Genomic DNA, 18,328 nt, shown 5'->3' on the forward strand with positions numbered 1-18,328 from the left:
TATTGGTCAATACAGAAAATATATAGCAAAGGTTAAATACATTCATTAACGTCATACTTTCTTTCATGTTTAGCAAGTTCAGCGGGCTTGATTTACATTGATCCATCAAACCTACGTCGGAGCGGTACCATCAGTACAAGTGCTGCAGCAGCTGCTGCGGCACTTGAAGCCAGCAATGCAAGCAGCTATTTAACATCTGCAAGCAGTTTGGCAAGAGCATACAGTATTGTGATACGGCAGATATCTGATCTGATGGGCCTAATTCCGAAGTACAATCATTTAGTATACTCCCAGATCCCAGCTGCAGTGAAACTGACTTACCAAGATGCAGTTAACTTGCAGGTAAGAACATCCAAATCTCTGTGGAGAAAGATAATTTCAATAAAATTGGTTTCTTTAAGTGAAATCATAGAATTGTTGAGGTTGACAGTGACCTTTGAAGATTATCTAGTCCACGTTCCCTGCAAGGGTCATCAGGAGGCTGCTCGGGACTGTGTCTACTTAGGTTTTGAGTATCCTCAAGGATACTCCACAACTGCTCTGGGAAACCTGTTAATTGTTTGAATACTCTCATAGTAAAAAAGTTTTTTCTTGAATTTAAATGGACTTTCCAAGTATTACAGTTTGTGCCTGTTGCCTCTTGTGCATGTACTGGGTGTCACTGAGAAGAATCTGGTTCTATATACTTTATACCTTTTTATCAGGTATTTGTACACACTGTTAAGATCCTCCTGAGTTTTTCTTGAGTCCAGACTGTCCCAGCTCTCTCAGCCTCTCCTCATATGAGAGATAGTAATAGGCTGATGTAGCTATGGTTATTAATTCCATTAAATTGTTCATATTTCATATATATGTATTATTTCAAAAAAGGAATTTCTGTTGATTTTTTTTTTTTTTCATCCAAGTTTGATTGGTGTCTAATGAGTAGTTGAGTCAGGATTGACTGGTTTGGAGATACTAGTGATCTCTACTAGAAATCTTTTGCTCTATTCTTTCTGACATGAGCTGTTGAGTCTATAAAAGAAGAAAATCATTAAGGGCCAAATAATTAAATGAGATAAAAGACTTGTACAGGTAAATGTACTGTTCACTGTCCCTTCTTTCAAGGACGTGATCATCCTTTCCCTCTTATGTGTGTATTTTTGGGTACAGTGCTCTTGACTGTTGGGTTTTGAAAGTATATGTAAAATGCATTTTTAGAGGAAAATATGTGAAAGGGAAGACTGGTATCTGGCATGTATAGAAAGAAGTTTCAGAGATTTAACAACACAGGAGGAACTTCAGTGTGTTCAGAAAGTATGTATCAACTTGCATGTATGTGGGCATAGTATATAGAGTGAAATGATCTGTACTGTATTTTGTACAAAAATCAACTGTCAGAATAATACCACTGCTTTGGGGAGCTCAAGAAATCAAGCGATGCTGTTTTCTGTTAGTACTGCGTCCTGGGATGTGAAAAATGGATGGCAATGTATTTATTTGTAATTGAGCTACAAAGTATTTGTATGACTGTATTTTCACAGTGTAGTGGAAGAGAAAGGCTTCTGATTTGGGAGAGGAACATTACAAAGAGTATTATGGGATTGAACGCTGGGGGAAATATGCAGGGAAAGAAATAAGAGAACGTAGTTTTATTATGAAGGAGGCTGAAATTAAGTTCTGTTCAGGAGATTCTTAGTGGGAAAATACTCTCTTTGCTGAGTAGAGAAGTTTTGCAAAGCTCACGTTTTTGCCAGGTGAGTGCACAGGAGAGCTGTCCAGCTGAGGCAGCAAGAGATTTGTATTGGTATGCGAAAGCTTGGCAGTAGAGATTTTGTTTGGATAAAGACATGGGGTTGAGACAGCATTTTGTTAGTTTAGTGGGTACAAGAACATTTGAAGAGTGAGGGATGTTTTTGAAGACCCGAATGTAAACGAATGAAGAAAACAGACGGGTGTTGGATAAAAAAACCCCACAACAACAGATCAGCGGAGTTAGCACATGGCAAGAAAAGCAGGCTCCAGAGCCAGCATTGGGAACAGGTGAAGAGAAGACTGGACCAGGAGGAGATGTTTGTATGCAGGCATAGTTCTCTGTGCAGGTCTTACCTTTGTCATCTTCACTGAGTAAGTTGCAAGGGGTGAAGAATGGTGAAAGATCTGGCTGGTGAATGCCACAGCAGGTTGAGGGCTGTTAAAACTACTAGAAAGTCAAGAGTTGGACCAAAATCTCCAAGATGTGCACACCTGGGTGGTGTGGGGTGGTCATAAGGTGAGGAGTGGAAGAGGTGCCCAAAAGGGAGAGAGGGATGGTAAGAATGCTTTACAGACGCCAAGGTATTAAGTGACGAGAGCTGCATACCCCTACAGTAAATCAGCAGTGTCAGTAGAGCTTTTGGAAACTGACTGTTGGTCATTCTTGAATGTGGTTTTACAGGCTCTTTGTAGGGAAGCAGGTGTAACTGTAAAATCCATGGTGGAGGCTTATGTTGAGGTTGCATTCTTATCCTCTAGTTCTACTGATTGCAAAACTCATTAAATCTTGTTTTCTAAAGAATTATGTAGAGGAAAAGCTTATTCCTACTTGGAATTGGATGGTTAGTATCATGGACTCTACAGAAGCACAACTGCGTTATGGTTCTGCGTTAGCATCTGCTGGTGATCCTGGACATCCAAATCATCCTCTCCATGCTTCTCAGAACTCAGCCAGAAGGGAAAGGATGACAGCCCGTGAGGAAGCCAGCTTAAGAACCCTTGAAGGAAGAAGGTATGAAAATCATTTGATTGCTACATGCAATATGAATTACCAGTTTTACAGTCACCTCTTCTCGTTCGTTGACATTTTAGGAATCTAATTTTATAATGCAGCAGTGTAGTTACTAGTTTGGTTTAAGTTGGCTTTATGTGTTGCTGCCGCTGTTTGGTTTATTCTGATGTACTAGATTCATCCTTGAGCATTAAGTCTCTATAATATACTGCATCTGAGCTACTTACAGGAAAGCATAAAACTGATTGTTACTGTTACCATCACACTGGTGTTTTTTCTGGGTGGTGGTGGTTTTTTGGTGTTTTTGTTGTTTGTTTGGGTCTTTTTTATTTTTACATCCATGTTTCAAACACAGAGACTAATGTGTAAAGGATGCATTCTGCTGTGGTGCCTAATCTCTCTACTCAATCCTTTCACTAGACGTGCCACTTTACTCAGTGCCCGTCAGGGAATGATGTCAGCACGTGGTGATTTCCTGAACTACGCACTGTCGCTGATGCGTTCTCACAATGATGAGCACTCAGATGTCCTTCCTGTTCTAGATGTCTGTTCACTAAAGCACGTAGCATATGTTTTTCAAGCCCTTATTTATTGGATTAAAGCAATGAATCAACAGACAACATTGGATACTCCTCAGCTGGAACGCAAAAGGTATTGAGGCTGACTCATAGAAACAAAAACTTTGCAGAAGTGGTGTATGCCCTTTTGTTTGTCATTGGCATTGTTACTCAGAAACTCATATAAATATATGCATGTATCTGTATATCTGTGTAGTAAGATTCATATTATAAAAATAATACAGATAATGGTATATAACGTATGTATGTTTGATTGATAAGCCTGTTGCGGTTCAAATCATTTCATGCTGATTGCTGTAAAAGGTTTTCTTACCACTGAAAGTTAAGTTTGATTTTTAACTCCATGGCCGTGCCTCTAAAAGATGTACTCGGGACAATTTCTCAGTTGAAAAATGCAGTCTGCTCCTCACGTTTAACATGATAACAACTTGTTTAGAATTCTGTGGGATCTTCCTTAGAATGACATGGGAGAAAATGTCAGGGTGGTATGATGGGCTTAATAGTTCTATTTTCCATTTGGTTGTGGGTATTTGAGACTTACCTGATGATTTAAAGCACATAGGGAAATCAATACCTGAAAATGTCCCTAAATTGAAAATCCCTGCTACTTATAGTATAGCATTTTACAAGATGCATTTATTACTTTTTAAAATGTTCTAAGATTTTTTTTTTTAGAAATGTTCTTTGATTTGAAATGGCCATTGATGATCGTAGAAATATCCACATTTGGTAGTCTACACCATCTGTTCCCATTTCTTACTAAGTTTTGAGGTAATGTGCCTGAACAGGCCTAGTCAACAGTTAAATGAATGTAAATCTTTGCCCCTTCCTGCTCCTAATTTTCGATGTTGCAGGCTGAGCTCAACTTTTTTACATCCTTTTCTCTACAAATGTAGTAACTGGAAAATACAAGGTATTGATATTTTAGATATATGCTGGACTGCTGCTCTAGTTTGAATGTTATGTTCAATATATCTTGGTGTAATGTAAGGCTTGTTATGACCTCAAAATGTATACCAGAGGATGTTGTCGTCAACAGTAGTTTTCTCACAAGTAGGGATGATTTAGTACAGTAACTGATGGAGCTTTTGTGCCAGCTGACTTGAGTAGTTATTGCTGTGACTTTAAGCCTCTTCCAGGCAGTAACATACTTCTGGAATCTGTCATTCATATTCACATACTGATCACATCTGAATTCACATACTGAAATCTGTCAAATGACTCTTCATCAAAGAATTGCAAAATTCCCATTAAATGCTTATAAACCTAGAAGGCCTAGACCTTTTCCATTAAACATGAGTGGTTCAAATTCAAACAGTCACTTGCTTCTGTTAAATGGTATTTCAGTAGCCTGTATGAAATGAAATTTTACCAGTCTTCGTCTAGTTTCAGAACATGCACAAACAGCCAGAAAAGAATACTAGTCAAAGTTCTCGATCCTTTTTATAATACAGTGAGGTCTGCAAGCTACATATTAAGAAAATAATTTACCTTCTGATGTGTGATCAGTGACATAATTTTTATAGGACTAAGCATATTCTACACCAGTAAATTCTAGAATAGCATTCATTTACGTGTTTCTTCCACTAATGCAGGGTTCCTCGGGTTTTTATATTGACAGTCTTTAAAAACAAGCATACCCATCACTGTCTGAAGCTGTGGCTTTTTAGATCAAACTTGGTAGATGGCCAAATGGCTGTAAGGGTAACTGTGAGTAATGTAGTGAGTGAGTATGTAGAGTACTCCTCTACAGTACTTATATTTTAGAGTGAATGAGTTCTATGTATAGCTCTCAAGTACACTTACTGATGATACTCTTGCTTTTATCAATTGCTACAGATGTAAATGCTTTGCCTAATGTTTTCTTCAAAAGGATTGACTCTTTTTTTTATTATGCCTCTCTTCCCCCCCAAAGAACTCGAGAACTTTTGGAACTGGGTCTTGACAATGAAGATTCAGAACATGAAAATGATGATGACACCAATCAAAGTTAGTACACAGAAACACTTTATAGTATTCCAAAATACGACACTTTCTTACTGTTTTTTCCCCTTCAGCTAGCTGAGACTTTGAATAAATTTTGCTACTTGTATATGTTGCATTAAAATTGGGGTTTAGTAAGATTTTCTTAGCATTGTTAATTTACCAAATGTCTTCTGCCATTGCCTGTTCTCATTTTGGAGCTCTTTTTGTGTCACTCTCTCTAAACTGTAGCATTTGTGCCTTTACTTACTATTCAACACAATGACAGTATTTAAAATTTTAATTGGAATTAAACTGGTTTTTTTATTGGTTAAACTGCTCCTGAAAATGGTAGAATCTATATTCTATGCTAAGTACATATAGTGTAGGATTGCATGTTCAGTAAAGTTAGTTACAGTAAAAAGAATAAAAGCGATGACTAAAAACGCAATAAAAAGATGAGATTTGTGGAAGTACCCTGTAGAAGTATTACATTTGCAGAGATACTCCTCCAGTCAGATAGCTAAGAGGGAAGCATATTAATTTTCGGTATTTTAAATCCTTTGCTTTTATAACTGTGAAAATTGAATCGAAATATTTTCTGATATTTAGGTGCTACACTCAACGACAAAGACGATGACTCCCTACCAGCAGAGACTGGCCAAAACCATCCATTTTTCAGACGGTCAGACTCTATGACGTTCCTTGGCTGCATTCCACCCAATCCTTTTGAGGTTCCTCTGGCAGAGGCCATCCCCCTGGCAGACCAGCCCCATCTATTACAGGTGACATCAGAGATGGTGTTCTGGAAGAAAATTGCAGTTTGCTTTTTTGTTTCTAACTGAAGTATATTATTTACCCAGAATGCTTTTGTTAATTTTCAGCCAAATGCTCGCAAAGAAGATCTGTTTGGCCGACCAAGTCAGGGTCTGTATTCATCTTCTGCCAACAGTGGGAAATGCTTAATGGAAGTTACAGTGGATAGAAACTGCCTTGAGGTAGGTTTAAAGGTTTTATTATTTTAAATTACAGGGTAACTTAAGCTAGTACCTTCATTCTTTAAAAAGGTACTCTAATGTTTTCACAGAGAATTTTGAGTAGCTTTCAGTATAACAACTGAAAAGCCTAGTAAGTGAAAACTTGGGACTTTTTAATGAAAAATATACTTAATAAGTTTTTTTAAACATAGGATCTTTTATGATTACTGGTTATAGCAGATTTTAGGCAATATTTTTAAAGGCTGCAGTACAATCCCCAGTTAATTTTGAAATGCCAATTATGTAATTGTGATAAAAAGAATTAAATCTCCTTGTAGCCCAGTAGATTTGACTTGCCTACCAACTAAGCATTAAATGTCAAGCATATGAAATGCAAACATAAAGTGGGAAAATGGTGTTTCATAGTTGTTGAAATGATTGAAGTTACTGTGTTTAACAGGTCAATTACAGTGCTCACTTTTGTGTGGTTTAAAAATTACGTATATTTATATAATCTCCTGAAAAAGCCTTCTGGACTGCTTTGAAAGTGCATTTAAATTTTACTTCTCCTTGTTTAGGTTCTTCCAACTAAAATGTCTTACGCAGCCAACTTAAAAAATGTTATGAGCATGCAAAATCGGCAGAAGAAGGAAGGGGAGGAACAAAACGTGCCTACGGAAGAATCTGAGAGTTCAAAGCCAGGGCCTTCAGCTCATGATCTTGCAGCACAACTGAAAAGCAGCTTGTTGGCAGAAATAGGATTGACAGAAAGTGAAGGGCCACCTCTCACATCTTTCAGGTAGTTTGAGTTAAAAATGACCCTATGAAGTATTACTGAGTTGATAAAAGGATACTTGGGACTCTGAAAAAGTCTTCTGAAATTAAAATGGGTAGCTTACTTCAGTTTGAATTTTTGGTTTGTGTTTTGATAGTTTTTAAAATGAACAGCTGAATGCACAGCAAGTCCTGATGTCTTGCTACAGACCTACTATGATGTCCTGGGTAGCTAAGTTTAAAAATTGGAAGTGACAGCTTGCCATCTGTGTCAGGTGATGCTGACCATGCTTTATGTGGTTAGGGATTTAACTGCCCTCACTTTGAATTACAGCTTTTTTTTAAAAAAAATTAAGGTCTTAATTGAAGGGAGATCAATAACAGTGAATTCCACGTGGCAGTGAATTACATGCTTTGAGAGTAGTTTCTCTTCAGAAGCAAGACTTGCTTCAGCTGAAACTAAGCACCTTTGTGTGCTTTTGTCCACAAACTTACTATACTGTTTTGTTTATCAGAAATAAAGAACTTACTTGAAGGCACAGGGTAAGAAAAAGCAGAAGTACACAAAATGTGTCTGAAATCTAACTTAATTTTGCTTGTCTGTCATTTTTTCCCTTCTGTCAGGCCACAGTGTAGCTTCATGGGCATGGTTATATCTCATGACATGTTACTGGGACGTTGGCGCCTTTCTTTAGAGTTGTTTGGTAGAGTATTCATGGAAGATGTTGGGGCAGAGCCTGGATCGGTATGTATTTCCCAGTGTAAGGACAGTTCCTCTTACAACTAAATTGTGAACCTCCCTCATTATTCTGATTTTGGGGTTTTTTGTGTTTTGTTTTGTTTTGCTTTTTTTAAGATCTTGACTGAATTAGGTGGCTTTGAAGTAAAGGAATCAAAATTCCGCAGGGAGATGGAAAAACTAAGAAACCAGCAATCCAGGGATTTAACGTTGGAGGTAAAAAATGTTAGTTTATCTTCTGAATTTGTTTTCATTAATAGTTGAGTTATCACACGTTGCGGTAGCTTGGTAGAAGTTGTATTTCAGAGTCTGCAAGCAGATGTCTTAAACCTTGCTTTGTGAACTGTGTTGCAGTTATTTTGTAGTTTTTCACAGTCTTATTGGTATTTTCTGAGTCTATGTGGAAGTGTCCATAAACTTCTCATGAAGCAGAAAGTCTCTGTATGATGATTGGTAAAGAAAACTTTTTGGTGTTTTCACTAGGTGGACCGAGACAGAGATCTTCTGATTCAGCAGACCATGAGGCAGCTCAACAATCATTTTGGTCGCAGGTGTGCTACCACTCCGATGGCTGTACACAGAGTAAAAGTTACTTTTAAGGATGAGCCAGGAGAAGGCAGCGGTGTAGCACGGAGCTTTTATACTGCTATTGCACAGGCTTTTCTGTCAAATGAGAAACTGCCAAATCTAGATTGTATTCAGAATGCCAACAAGGGTACCCATACAAGTAAGTGATGCACAGCAGTTAATCAACGTTCATAAAAGCTTGGGATGCTTTTTTACATTGAAATACTTGGTATTGTCTCAGAGATTTCTCATTAGCGCAGCACGAGAGCAGTGAAAATGGTGCATGTTACTTCTCTGAGGCAAGGAAATAGCAGAAACGCGAAGCTCTTGTTTTTTGCGAAATGGGTATGCTGTAGATGCTCTTAGCTTTTTTGAGCATCTTTCTCTCTAGTAGGTAATAATTGTCATGATTTTAACTAGCAAGAGCTTACACATTTTAATACGACTGTTCCATCTGGCTTATCACAAATACATTTTAATGTTTTTGAAAGTATATATAAGCTCTTGAGGTATTATGGCATTTATAAGTTGGTACAAACACTTCAGGTTCCTTTCTTAAGTTTGGGCGAGTGCCAAGTCACTACTTTTAAGTGGAGTGGTTCTGTCTCATCAATGCCTTTCAAGCTATCTTCCAAAACTGTCTTCCTTGCACTGAAACTTAGGTAGGAGAGAGAAATAGAAAGATGTTTAAGCTTATGAGGTTTTTCCTCCTTCAGGTCTGATGCAGAGATTGCGAAATAGGGGAGAGAGAGATCGGGAAAGGGAGCGAGAGAGAGAAATGCGGAGAAGTAGTGGCTTACGAGCTGGTTCTCGGAGAGATAGGGATAGGTAAGTGATGTATTTTTAATTTGTAGAGATACTTCATCAAATAGAACAATTGCCTTGGTTATCTTCAGGAAAGGTATTTTTACTTCCTCAAATTAAAGGTGTCTGTCTTTTTCACTTTCAGGAGAAATTTACAGGGTAATTTCTTGAAATTCAAAATATATTTTAATTCTGTAAAGAATAATTATGCTTACTTTAGCATTGATAGATTATGTCTCAACCATATGCCATCAATCTCTCCTCCTAAAAGAATAATAAAAACTTGTGTACTGGAATAAAATTGTGAGGTATTTTAGAAACAACGTTGCCTTTGGTGGCATGTCTTTGGCTACTGCTGTATCCAAAATACTAGTAGTATTAAAATCTCTGGATCATTTTGATTCTCTGTTTCTAAATCATTCTCTCCAAGCAGCTATGAGCAACACTACTATTCCAGCATAAAAGCTAATGCTATTCTGAATCTGTGTGCAAATTATACTGTTCCGGGAGATATTTGCATATTTCCTCTGAAATGAGTACACACTGCTTTAATTTTCTTAAGGGACTTTAGAAGACAGCTTTCCATTGACACACGGCCTTTTAGACCGGCATCAGAAGGAAATCCTAGCGATGACCCTGACCCTCTTCCAGCACACAGACAAGCCCTTGGAGAAAGGCTCTACCCTCGAGTGCAAGCAATGCAACCAGTAAGACTTATCTATGTTATACACTTAATGATACGCTGTTCTTGTAATCTTTTAATTTAACAATTAACTTCCTTGTCCATCATTGTTTTACATAACTGAAAATATTTGAAGATGTATGTCTGTTTTTATATTCTTTGGCATTTTCTTAAGATTTTATTTGTGTGATTTGTCATTTAGTTTAGGAGATATCTTGTAATGCATTCTGTATTTGAAATACTAAAACTTTCATAAAACCATATTTGAAAATGAGAGAACTGGCGGAGAATAGTAAGACATACCATTCTTTATCCCCAGGCATTTGCAAGTAAAATCACAGGAATGTTGTTGGAATTGTCCCCTGCTCAGCTGCTTCTGTTACTAGCTAGTGAAGATTCCCTTAGAGCAAGAGTTGATGAAGCAATGGAACTCATTATTGCACATGGCAGGTAAAGTATCAAGGATTCAGATAAGAAATGAAAACTTATTTTTGTGGCCAAAGCACTTGTAATGTGCTACATCTAACTCTGATACATGCAACTTATTCCTTGCTTTATTCTAGATATTTTTCTTTGGGTAAGAGACTTGTTGACTTTGGTTTAATCTAATCTTTCTAGTTTCAGAATATGACAGTTTCTTTGTGTGAAATTAAATCTGTCCTTTTTTTCTTTTTTTTTTTTTCTCTTTTTTTTTCACACCCCATCCCCCCCCCCCCCTTGTCAAGGGAGAATGGTGCTGACAGTATATTGGATCTTGGATTGCTAGACTCTTCAGATAAAGTGCAGGTAACGAACTGTTGCACAAATCAAATTTACTTAAGATCCAGCTGTATTGGTTAATTTTAAAAGCCTAAGCAACTGGAGCCTTCCTTTATCATGCAAGACAAAGTTCCATTTAATTATCTTGTGAAGCTACCTTTTTTTTCTTTTGAAAAGATTTAGCAGTAATTACTCAAAAGTTTAAGATGTTCCCATTATGCAATATCATGGTCATTCTTAACCAATGGAACCTGAATCTTTGGGTCTATCAGCAAATAGCTTGTTGATATGTGTTAGCTACTAGAAGTAAGTTTGTTAATTGCTGTTCTTGCTTCCAAAACAGGAAAATAGAAAGCGACATGGTTCCAGCCGCAGTGTAGTAGATATGGAATTAGATGATACAGATGATGGGGATGATAATGCACCACTCTTCTACCAACCTGGAAAACGAGGGTTTTATACACCAAGACCTGGTAAAAACACAGAAGCAAGGCTGAATTGTTTCAGGAACATTGGCAGGTATGCTGCTGTTAACTTTCTAGTCTGAAAAAATGTTAAAAACAAATATACAAAATACCAGGGAAAGTACCAATGATCCAAACTTCAAAAACTTCCCTTACTACTTTTCTGATCAGTATTTCTCACCTGGAGCTAAATAGTGGGGGATTTGCACATGTCAACTGGAGATTTATTTTCCCCTTACATTTTTATTTTTATCATTTTTTCACAATCTGGAAGTTCTATACTGCAGGAAGTATTTTTTAAAATTCTGTATGTCCATGTTTTTCTTTTGGGGATTTATAGGACTGCAAAGCTAGCTGCAGCTTGATGCTTAGAATATTTTGACTTTTTAAATGTGAGTTTGCTGAAGGATCTCCAATGTAATTTCTGTCATACCAAAACAAACCCCGAACATTTATTTTCAGAATCCTAGGATTGTGCTTGTTGCAGAATGAACTATGTCCCATCACATTAAATAGACACGTAATCAAAGTTCTGCTTGGCAGAAAGGTAAGTTGAACACAGAAATTTTAATCTCCTTCAATTACATGAAATCTTATCTTTAAAAACTGCTGTTTTTCCCCCAAGGTGCATGTACTGACTAGCAGAGTTGATATTAGAATTGTAAGGATGCCTTTAAATTGAATTTGAGAAGTATTCATTTTTTCACTACCTAGAATTTGAGCTGAGTATATGCACTAGAAGTCAAGTATTTGACTAAGATGGAATGGTTTGTAATAGGTTAGCCTTTGACTCTTCAGAACAGCTTGTTGTCTCCTCTTTTTGTCTTCCTGAAGACTCAAAGACATGGTGTTGGATAGTACTAGGCTATAGCATCTCGGCTTACCAAACAGCATTTTCCTGGATACCTGAGAGAACTCACTGAATTGAACTGTAATGAAATTGTTTTCTCAGGTATAATTTAATTCAGGTTGATGATCACCTACTTTAGCAAAAATATTTCCCCGCCCCAGTAAACATTAATTATGTACTGCACATTTCACACATTTGTCAGTAGCATTGTAAAGTTCTGTCTGATGCAGCAAGCTTAAACCAAATTTCCTTAAAAACAAAGTTGATCACATAATCAGTTATCCAGCGTACATAGGATATTTAATGAAAAAGGGTTAATGGCAGAAAGACACGCCTCCAGATATCCCCTGATGTCTTCCAAGAGAGATTCCCTTCTAGTTCTTTTCTTCATATTTTTCTTCTTGCATAAGTATTCTTTCCAGTTAAATGTTGGATACATCAAAGAATATTAGGTTTAGTTCAGTTAGTAGATTTCTCTCCAGGCTGATAAAGAACAAAGAATCAAGGAACTGTAGAAAGCAGCAAGTAAACATTGGTATTTGAATTGTCGGATACTGGTGTGCGGCTATCGGGGCATCAGGCATTTAAATGGACTTAGTGGAGGGGAACATTTTGGAGCACTAATGCAAATTGTTTCCAACTTCAGCCAACCTCCATCAAATCTCTGATCCAGGTGATATGTGGAAGAATTTAAAGAAAACCACTATACATTTTCTTTATAACCTCTGTGCCCTTAATAGCAGGAAAGGCTTTACAGGTCCGTCTTTAAATTCTGCTAATGCGCTTCAGTTGGGTATTTTAAAGTACCTTCAAAAGCAGGCTTTTGTCAAACAGGAGTTGGACTGCCTGCATTTCCAGGTGTTTGTATGCTTTGTTACATGGGTTATGCACTGCTGCATGCCAGCGCATAGGTTAGGCAAGGATCGTGTAATTTTTAATATATTCTTAAACAACTGGTATGTTTCCAACATCTAGTTTCAAACATTTATCTTTTTTTAATAGGTGAACTGGCATGACTTTGCTTTTTTTGATCCGGTTATGTATGAAAGCCTTCGGCAACTTATCCTCGCTTCCCAGAGTACAGATGCCGATGCAGTGTTCGCAGCCATGGACTTGGCCTTCGCAATAGACTTGTGTAAGGAGGAGGGTGGAGGACAGGTAAGCACAGCTACACCTGTGGCTCTGTAGTTTCAGAATTCGACAGTTTATGTATGTTGTAGTGCACGCATCTCCTGTCATCTGAGAAGAGCGTGGATTATGATGTTTTACCCTTCCTAGATTCAAATACAGTGTTTTCCTTAGACAGTGAAGTGTGGGGTTTTTTTCTTGAAGGTGATGTCAGTCCTACCATAACTTCTGGGTAGCGTAGTCAGTCCTAGGGAGTCCTTAAAGCTAACCTGTAGTAGTAAGTTTTGCTTGGTTTTAGAGATATGTTAAGCAATAAATGACTGTGCAGCATACTGTGGCTGTTGTAAAAATCTCATTTTCTTTTTTCCTTCCCTTCCCTCCCCCCTCAACCCCTTAAATTGTCCTTGTTACTTTGCTGTAGGTTGAACTTATTTCCAACGGTGTAAATATACCCGTCACTCCTCAGAATGTATATGAGTATGTCCGGAAATATGCAGAACACCGAATGTTGGTAGTAGCAGAACAGCCTCTACATGTAAGTCTTGGTGGAGAGTTTGTAAAAAAAACAAAACAAAACCAAACAAACCAAAAACAAAAGCATAAAAAATCTGTAAGATTTCAGTCAGTTAATTCTTTTCCTCATTATGGTATTGCTAATGAGATTTGTTCTGAAATCTTGACAGCTAGATTAATATATTGCATTTTTCTAAAGTGTTTAATTGTGTAGCTGTTAGTGCAGTACTGTGAAGACTGAATACTTCGAGCAATTTCTCTTTTTTTTTATAGAATGAAAGATCATTTCTTCTAAACTTGAGCTCACTGGTTAAATATGTATGTTAATTTCTTGCTCAAGTGGTACATATGCTCCTGGGAATTTTTGTTTGTGTTTAGCAGCTACTTCATTCTAATAATTTGTTATAGATTTGTTTAGCCTTCTAAATAAAGACTGAAAAGAAATTTCAAATTATTTACATAAATCACCTTGGACTTCTGGCTTCTCTCCTTGTTTCAAAAGGAAAAATCAGTTACAAAACATGCAGTGGTGGTGTTGTTTTACTAGCCTGGCAAGAAACCTAACAATTGACTATAAAAATACATTTTTAAAAATGTGATTTTTGAAGCACTTTTTTATTTTAAAAGTTATGGAATAATATATTTTTGTAAACAGTTAATGAAGGTCCAGTACTTGGAACCACTTACACTCTGTCATATGATACTACATTCAAATTTGGTCATTTCTGCTGACTGTTTCCTGCTGCACTTCTGAGATAGCTAGCGGACTGTGCAGTTTAGGTCCAACGGTCCCACAGAAACGTGTTCCTGGAATTCAGTGATTTGATCTCAGTGTCTGCCTACATTAATAGTTTGTCTCTTTTTTACTTTAAGAGTTGAAAACCATGACATTTGTAATTCATTTCGGCATTTACTAAAACAAATGTATTCATATATGTCCATTTGAATATGGCATTTCCAAGCTTTTCAGGATATTAATTATTTGTATAAAGGGGGTGTGTGTGTATAACATTTTTAAAGCAGAGTTGGCATGTGAGTGTCTGAGGAAGAAAAGTAAAAGTAATATGCAAGATGTGTTTTTCATAATTCAGCGTAACTCAGCAAAATACCTGATCTTTTTAGCATTAGAGAATTAATTTGCTTCTGCTCCTGGTGAAATACTAGTTCAAACTGTTACTGCTTTCTTTTGCAATAGTAGGTAGGGTTTAACAGATTGGTGCATTTTTTGGGGAGAATTTGCATCTCAGGTGGTAAAACTTTGAAAGAAAAGAACAGCTAGGAGAATAATGAATTTTGAGTTAATAGGGGATTTCACATGGAACTTTTCAGTAATGCATTTAAAATCAGACTGGAAGTGATGTGGCTATAATGTGAATCTTGTGGTTTTAACTTAAGGCAATGAGGAAAGGTCTCCTGGATGTACTTCCAAAGAATTCATTAGAAGATTTGACAGCAGAAGATTTCAGACTTTTGGTGAATGGCTGTGGTGAAGTAAATGTGCAGATGCTAATCAGCTTTACCTCTTTCAATGATGAGTCAGGTATGAAATAACTTATTCATAAACAGAGTTGCAGGGATAGTTTAACACTGTTTGTTGTGTATGGAGTAGTTACCACCATTAAACTTAAACTACCTCTTAAAATTTGGCTGAAAGTCCTAATAAAACTAGTACTATGTTTTTTACATACTTCTAAAAATCTTTGCCTTCAGTTTGGTGGGGGGAGCACATTTTCCAACTTCCCTGTTACTTGATGTTAAATGAAAGGATGGTATTGTTAATAGCATATCTTTTCTTCTGAAGGTTCTGACCTAAATTTAGAACTATACATGTGATGGATGCAGTCTAATATTTCTTTAAATATTTTTTAAACTATATTTAGCTGCTGTTAGGATTTTTGGGACAGAGGGGGTGGGAGTTGTACTGAGGTATGTCAGAGTTGGCCTTTACATTCAAAAATACGTGTATTAGTTTTGAAATTACTTGTGTCTCCAATATCAGGAGTTTATGAATGAGATTGTAGCAGAGATCCAACTTAGTACATCTAAACCAGATCTGTCTCTTCCAGTGTACCAGTGAAATGATGTGTCTTTTTCATTTCACACAGGAGAAAATGCTGAGAAGCTTTTGCAGTTCAAGCGTTGGTTTTGGTCCATAGTTGAGAAGATGAGTATGACAGAAAGACAAGATCTAGTAAGTTGTCCATTCCCAGTGGAAATGTGCAGAAGAACTGAAATAACTTTGGCATCATTACTGTTTTTAACTGTATCTATCTGTAGAGACTTTTGTTTGTGAAGAGTTATGGTAGCAGAGCAGGGTAGTAGGGTTTGATTAGGCTTCTAGTTCTGGAAACGTCACACGTGAATCCTAGACCTTCTTGCAATGGAAAGTAAGCATGCTGTGTCATTACCCGTATTCACAGGTTTCTTATGGAAGCACCGTTACAGCCTCTGCACAGTTATTCTTCAGCTGAGTAACTGGTCACCTGTGGTGTGGGCTAGTAGGGATTTGAGGTTTAGTTTTCCTCCTGTGGATCACCTACTCTCTCTGACTTCTTTGTATCCTGAGGGCAACACCTGTGTCCTCTCTGTAAGGTGTCAGTAGTGATACTATCTCCTCCTCAAAGGCCTTTACGAATAGCTGATGAGAAGCATGAAAGAACAAGATACTGTTCAGGGGGATTCATTTTTGGAAGACTTGCCTGTAAATTGTATTGGTTGTACGCTTCTGAAAACTATGTGCTTCTGACTTCCTGCTACTTAAGGTACCATCTTTCCTTTGCAGTTTGTTAAAAGGAAACAAGGACTAATCTGAAAAGCGGAAAATCTAGAGCACATTTGTTGAGGAATGTCTGTGGTTACACTTTGGTAGTGACTGCTCTGCAAGTCAGTATTGCACATTTGAGACAATAAACCAAAATATTCTCTGTTGCTGCCTTTTGTCTGTACAAGTACTATATTCTGTAGTCACTAACTGGTTTTTGAGAGATTTCTGATGCATTTCGTATTGATAGCAGTCACCGTCTTCCCAGATGGATTTGGGGATGCTTCATTTACTGAGGATTTGTCAATACAGGGTTATTTTGAGTGATGCTTTCATCAGCTTTAATGGAAGTATATAATATAATGAGCAGTTGAGGAAAGAGGAGGAAGCCGCTACAAAAGCACATAGTGTGACTACTGAATTTAGTTGGCATATTGAACAGAAGATGCTGTTATTAAACTTGCTGCAACTGTGCAGTTCTTCTGTAAGCTGTCCTTGCACAACATGTGGGCAGTATTAATTTTAGCCTTGTACAGCAAAATTTTAAATGCGGTCTTCTTTTTTCAGGTTTACTTTTGGACCTCAAGTCCATCATTGCCTGCCAGTGAGGAGGGATTCCAGCCTATGCCATCAATCACAATAAGACCACCAGATGACCAACATCTTCCTACAGCAAACACTTGCATTTCTCGCCTTTATGTCCCACTCTATTCCTCTAAGCAGATTTTGAAACAGAAATTGTTACTCGCCATTAAGACCAAGAATTTTGGTTTTGTGTAGAGTATAAAAAGTGTGTATTGCTGTGTAATATTACTAGCTAAGTTTTGTAGATTTTTCCATTTGTCTATAAAAGTTTATGAAAGTTAATGCTGTCATACCCCTGGTGGTACTTTAAAGATTTAAATGCAAACATTCCTGTACTAAATTTGTAATGTAAAGGCCTAAGGAGCACTGGCAATATCTGATTGCAACAGTTTGCTAGTCATTAACTCCTTTGCCTAACCCCAGCCAAAGATGACAGCAGAACAATATAATTTACACTGTGATTTATCTTTTTGCTGAGGGAAAATATGTAAAATGTTCTGAAAATTCACTGCTGCCTTTGTGGAAAGTGTTTCAGCAAAGGTTCTTGTATAGAGGGAGTAGGGAATTTCAAAATAAAGAATTAAGTATGTTCTGTGTTTTATTTTAACTTTTTTTTATGGTGTTTAATTTGTGGTTGGCTGCAGTTGTGTGTCATGTATATTGAACTTGTAAAAAGTTCCTGACAGCTCAGATCCCAGAGTTGGGATCGTTCACTTATGAAACCACTTTCATTGCGATTTTTGTTCTGATTGCATTGAACTCTGGCACATCAGATACCATCACTAATATTTTGCATGTAATCTGTACCTTTAGGGGTTTTTTTTGTTTGGTGGTTTTTTGGGGTTTTTTTGTACATATGATGAGGCCAATGCACAGTATTTCATAGTTCACAATCAACATTTTTGTATCCCTGTTTCAGTGAACAGACAGTCAGGAGATTGTTCCACTACCAGTTCTAACCTGACACTTGTACTACGTTATCTAACTATGTAAACTCAGCCTGGGCACTTTCTGGTAACTGTAAAATGTTTATAAGATCATGATTATTGAAGATACATTTTGGAAAACTTTAATGTTCGTGAGCAGCTTAACTTCTTTTGTATCTAGCCTTTTTTTAAGTATCTTGTTACAGTTTTTTAATAAAGAAATTACAGACGAAATACCAAGTCATACTGAAGAAACGATAGTTTTTATTTATTTAGCCATTTATACTTCAGCTAACAGCATACACTAAATATAGTTCTTCATAAAAAATCTGAATTTTGTAACTGAAAAATTGACCTGTAGAAGACATTCAGCCCACATTTTACAGTTAGCAGAGAATCCTGAATGAAACAGGCCAGGCAACCCCTTCTTTTCACAGAATTGGTTTGAAGGGAAAGTGGCTTGTTCTGAAAAACCTCAAGGTAATTAGGTTAGAATAAAATTCTCAAACTGCA

The 18,328-nt window shown here is 37.0% G+C and overlaps 1 protein-coding gene across 12 annotated transcripts in view; it reads left to right on the plus strand.

The window, feature by feature from the left end:
* UBR5 (ubiquitin protein ligase E3 component n-recognin 5) overlaps positions 1–18,059 on the plus strand; it is an 89,352-nt gene extending 71,293 nt beyond the window's left edge. For 8 of the 12 annotated variants that reach the window (XM_056333688.1, XM_056333689.1, XM_056333694.1 and 5 more), the window contains 21 exons: positions 78–342; positions 2,535–2,746; positions 3,167–3,397; positions 5,240–5,313; positions 5,899–6,071; positions 6,171–6,284; positions 6,842–7,062; positions 7,662–7,782; positions 7,894–8,001; positions 8,260–8,503; positions 9,060–9,171; positions 9,710–9,854; positions 10,149–10,279; positions 10,555–10,615; positions 10,932–11,107; positions 11,515–11,599; positions 12,905–13,060; positions 13,452–13,565; positions 14,939–15,083; positions 15,649–15,734; positions 16,872–18,059. In XM_056333688.1, coding sequence (XP_056189663.1) covers positions 78–342; positions 2,535–2,746; positions 3,167–3,397; positions 5,240–5,313; positions 5,899–6,071; positions 6,171–6,284; positions 6,842–7,062; positions 7,662–7,782; positions 7,894–8,001; positions 8,260–8,503; positions 9,060–9,171; positions 9,710–9,854; positions 10,149–10,279; positions 10,555–10,615; positions 10,932–11,107; positions 11,515–11,599; positions 12,905–13,060; positions 13,452–13,565; positions 14,939–15,083; positions 15,649–15,734; positions 16,872–17,084 — 3,187 coding nt within the window. In that variant the 3' untranslated portion in view covers positions 17,085–18,059. The remainder of the gene's footprint in view (positions 1–77; positions 343–2,534; positions 2,747–3,166; positions 3,398–5,239; positions 5,314–5,898; positions 6,072–6,170; positions 6,285–6,841; positions 7,063–7,661; positions 7,783–7,893; positions 8,002–8,259; positions 8,504–9,059; positions 9,172–9,709; positions 9,855–10,148; positions 10,280–10,554; positions 10,616–10,931; positions 11,108–11,514; positions 11,600–12,904; positions 13,061–13,451; positions 13,566–14,938; positions 15,084–15,648; positions 15,735–16,871) is intronic. The other 4 variants (XM_056333690.1, XM_056333698.1, XM_056333699.1 and 1 more) reach the window with 2 other exon arrangements.
* Positions 18,060–18,328: the final 269 nt, after the last annotated feature.

The sequence above is a fragment of the Falco biarmicus genome, chromosome 3, assembly GCF_023638135.1.
Source record: "Falco biarmicus isolate bFalBia1 chromosome 3, bFalBia1.pri, whole genome shotgun sequence".
Classification (NCBI taxonomy): Eukaryota; Metazoa; Chordata; class Aves; order Falconiformes; family Falconidae; genus Falco; species Falco biarmicus.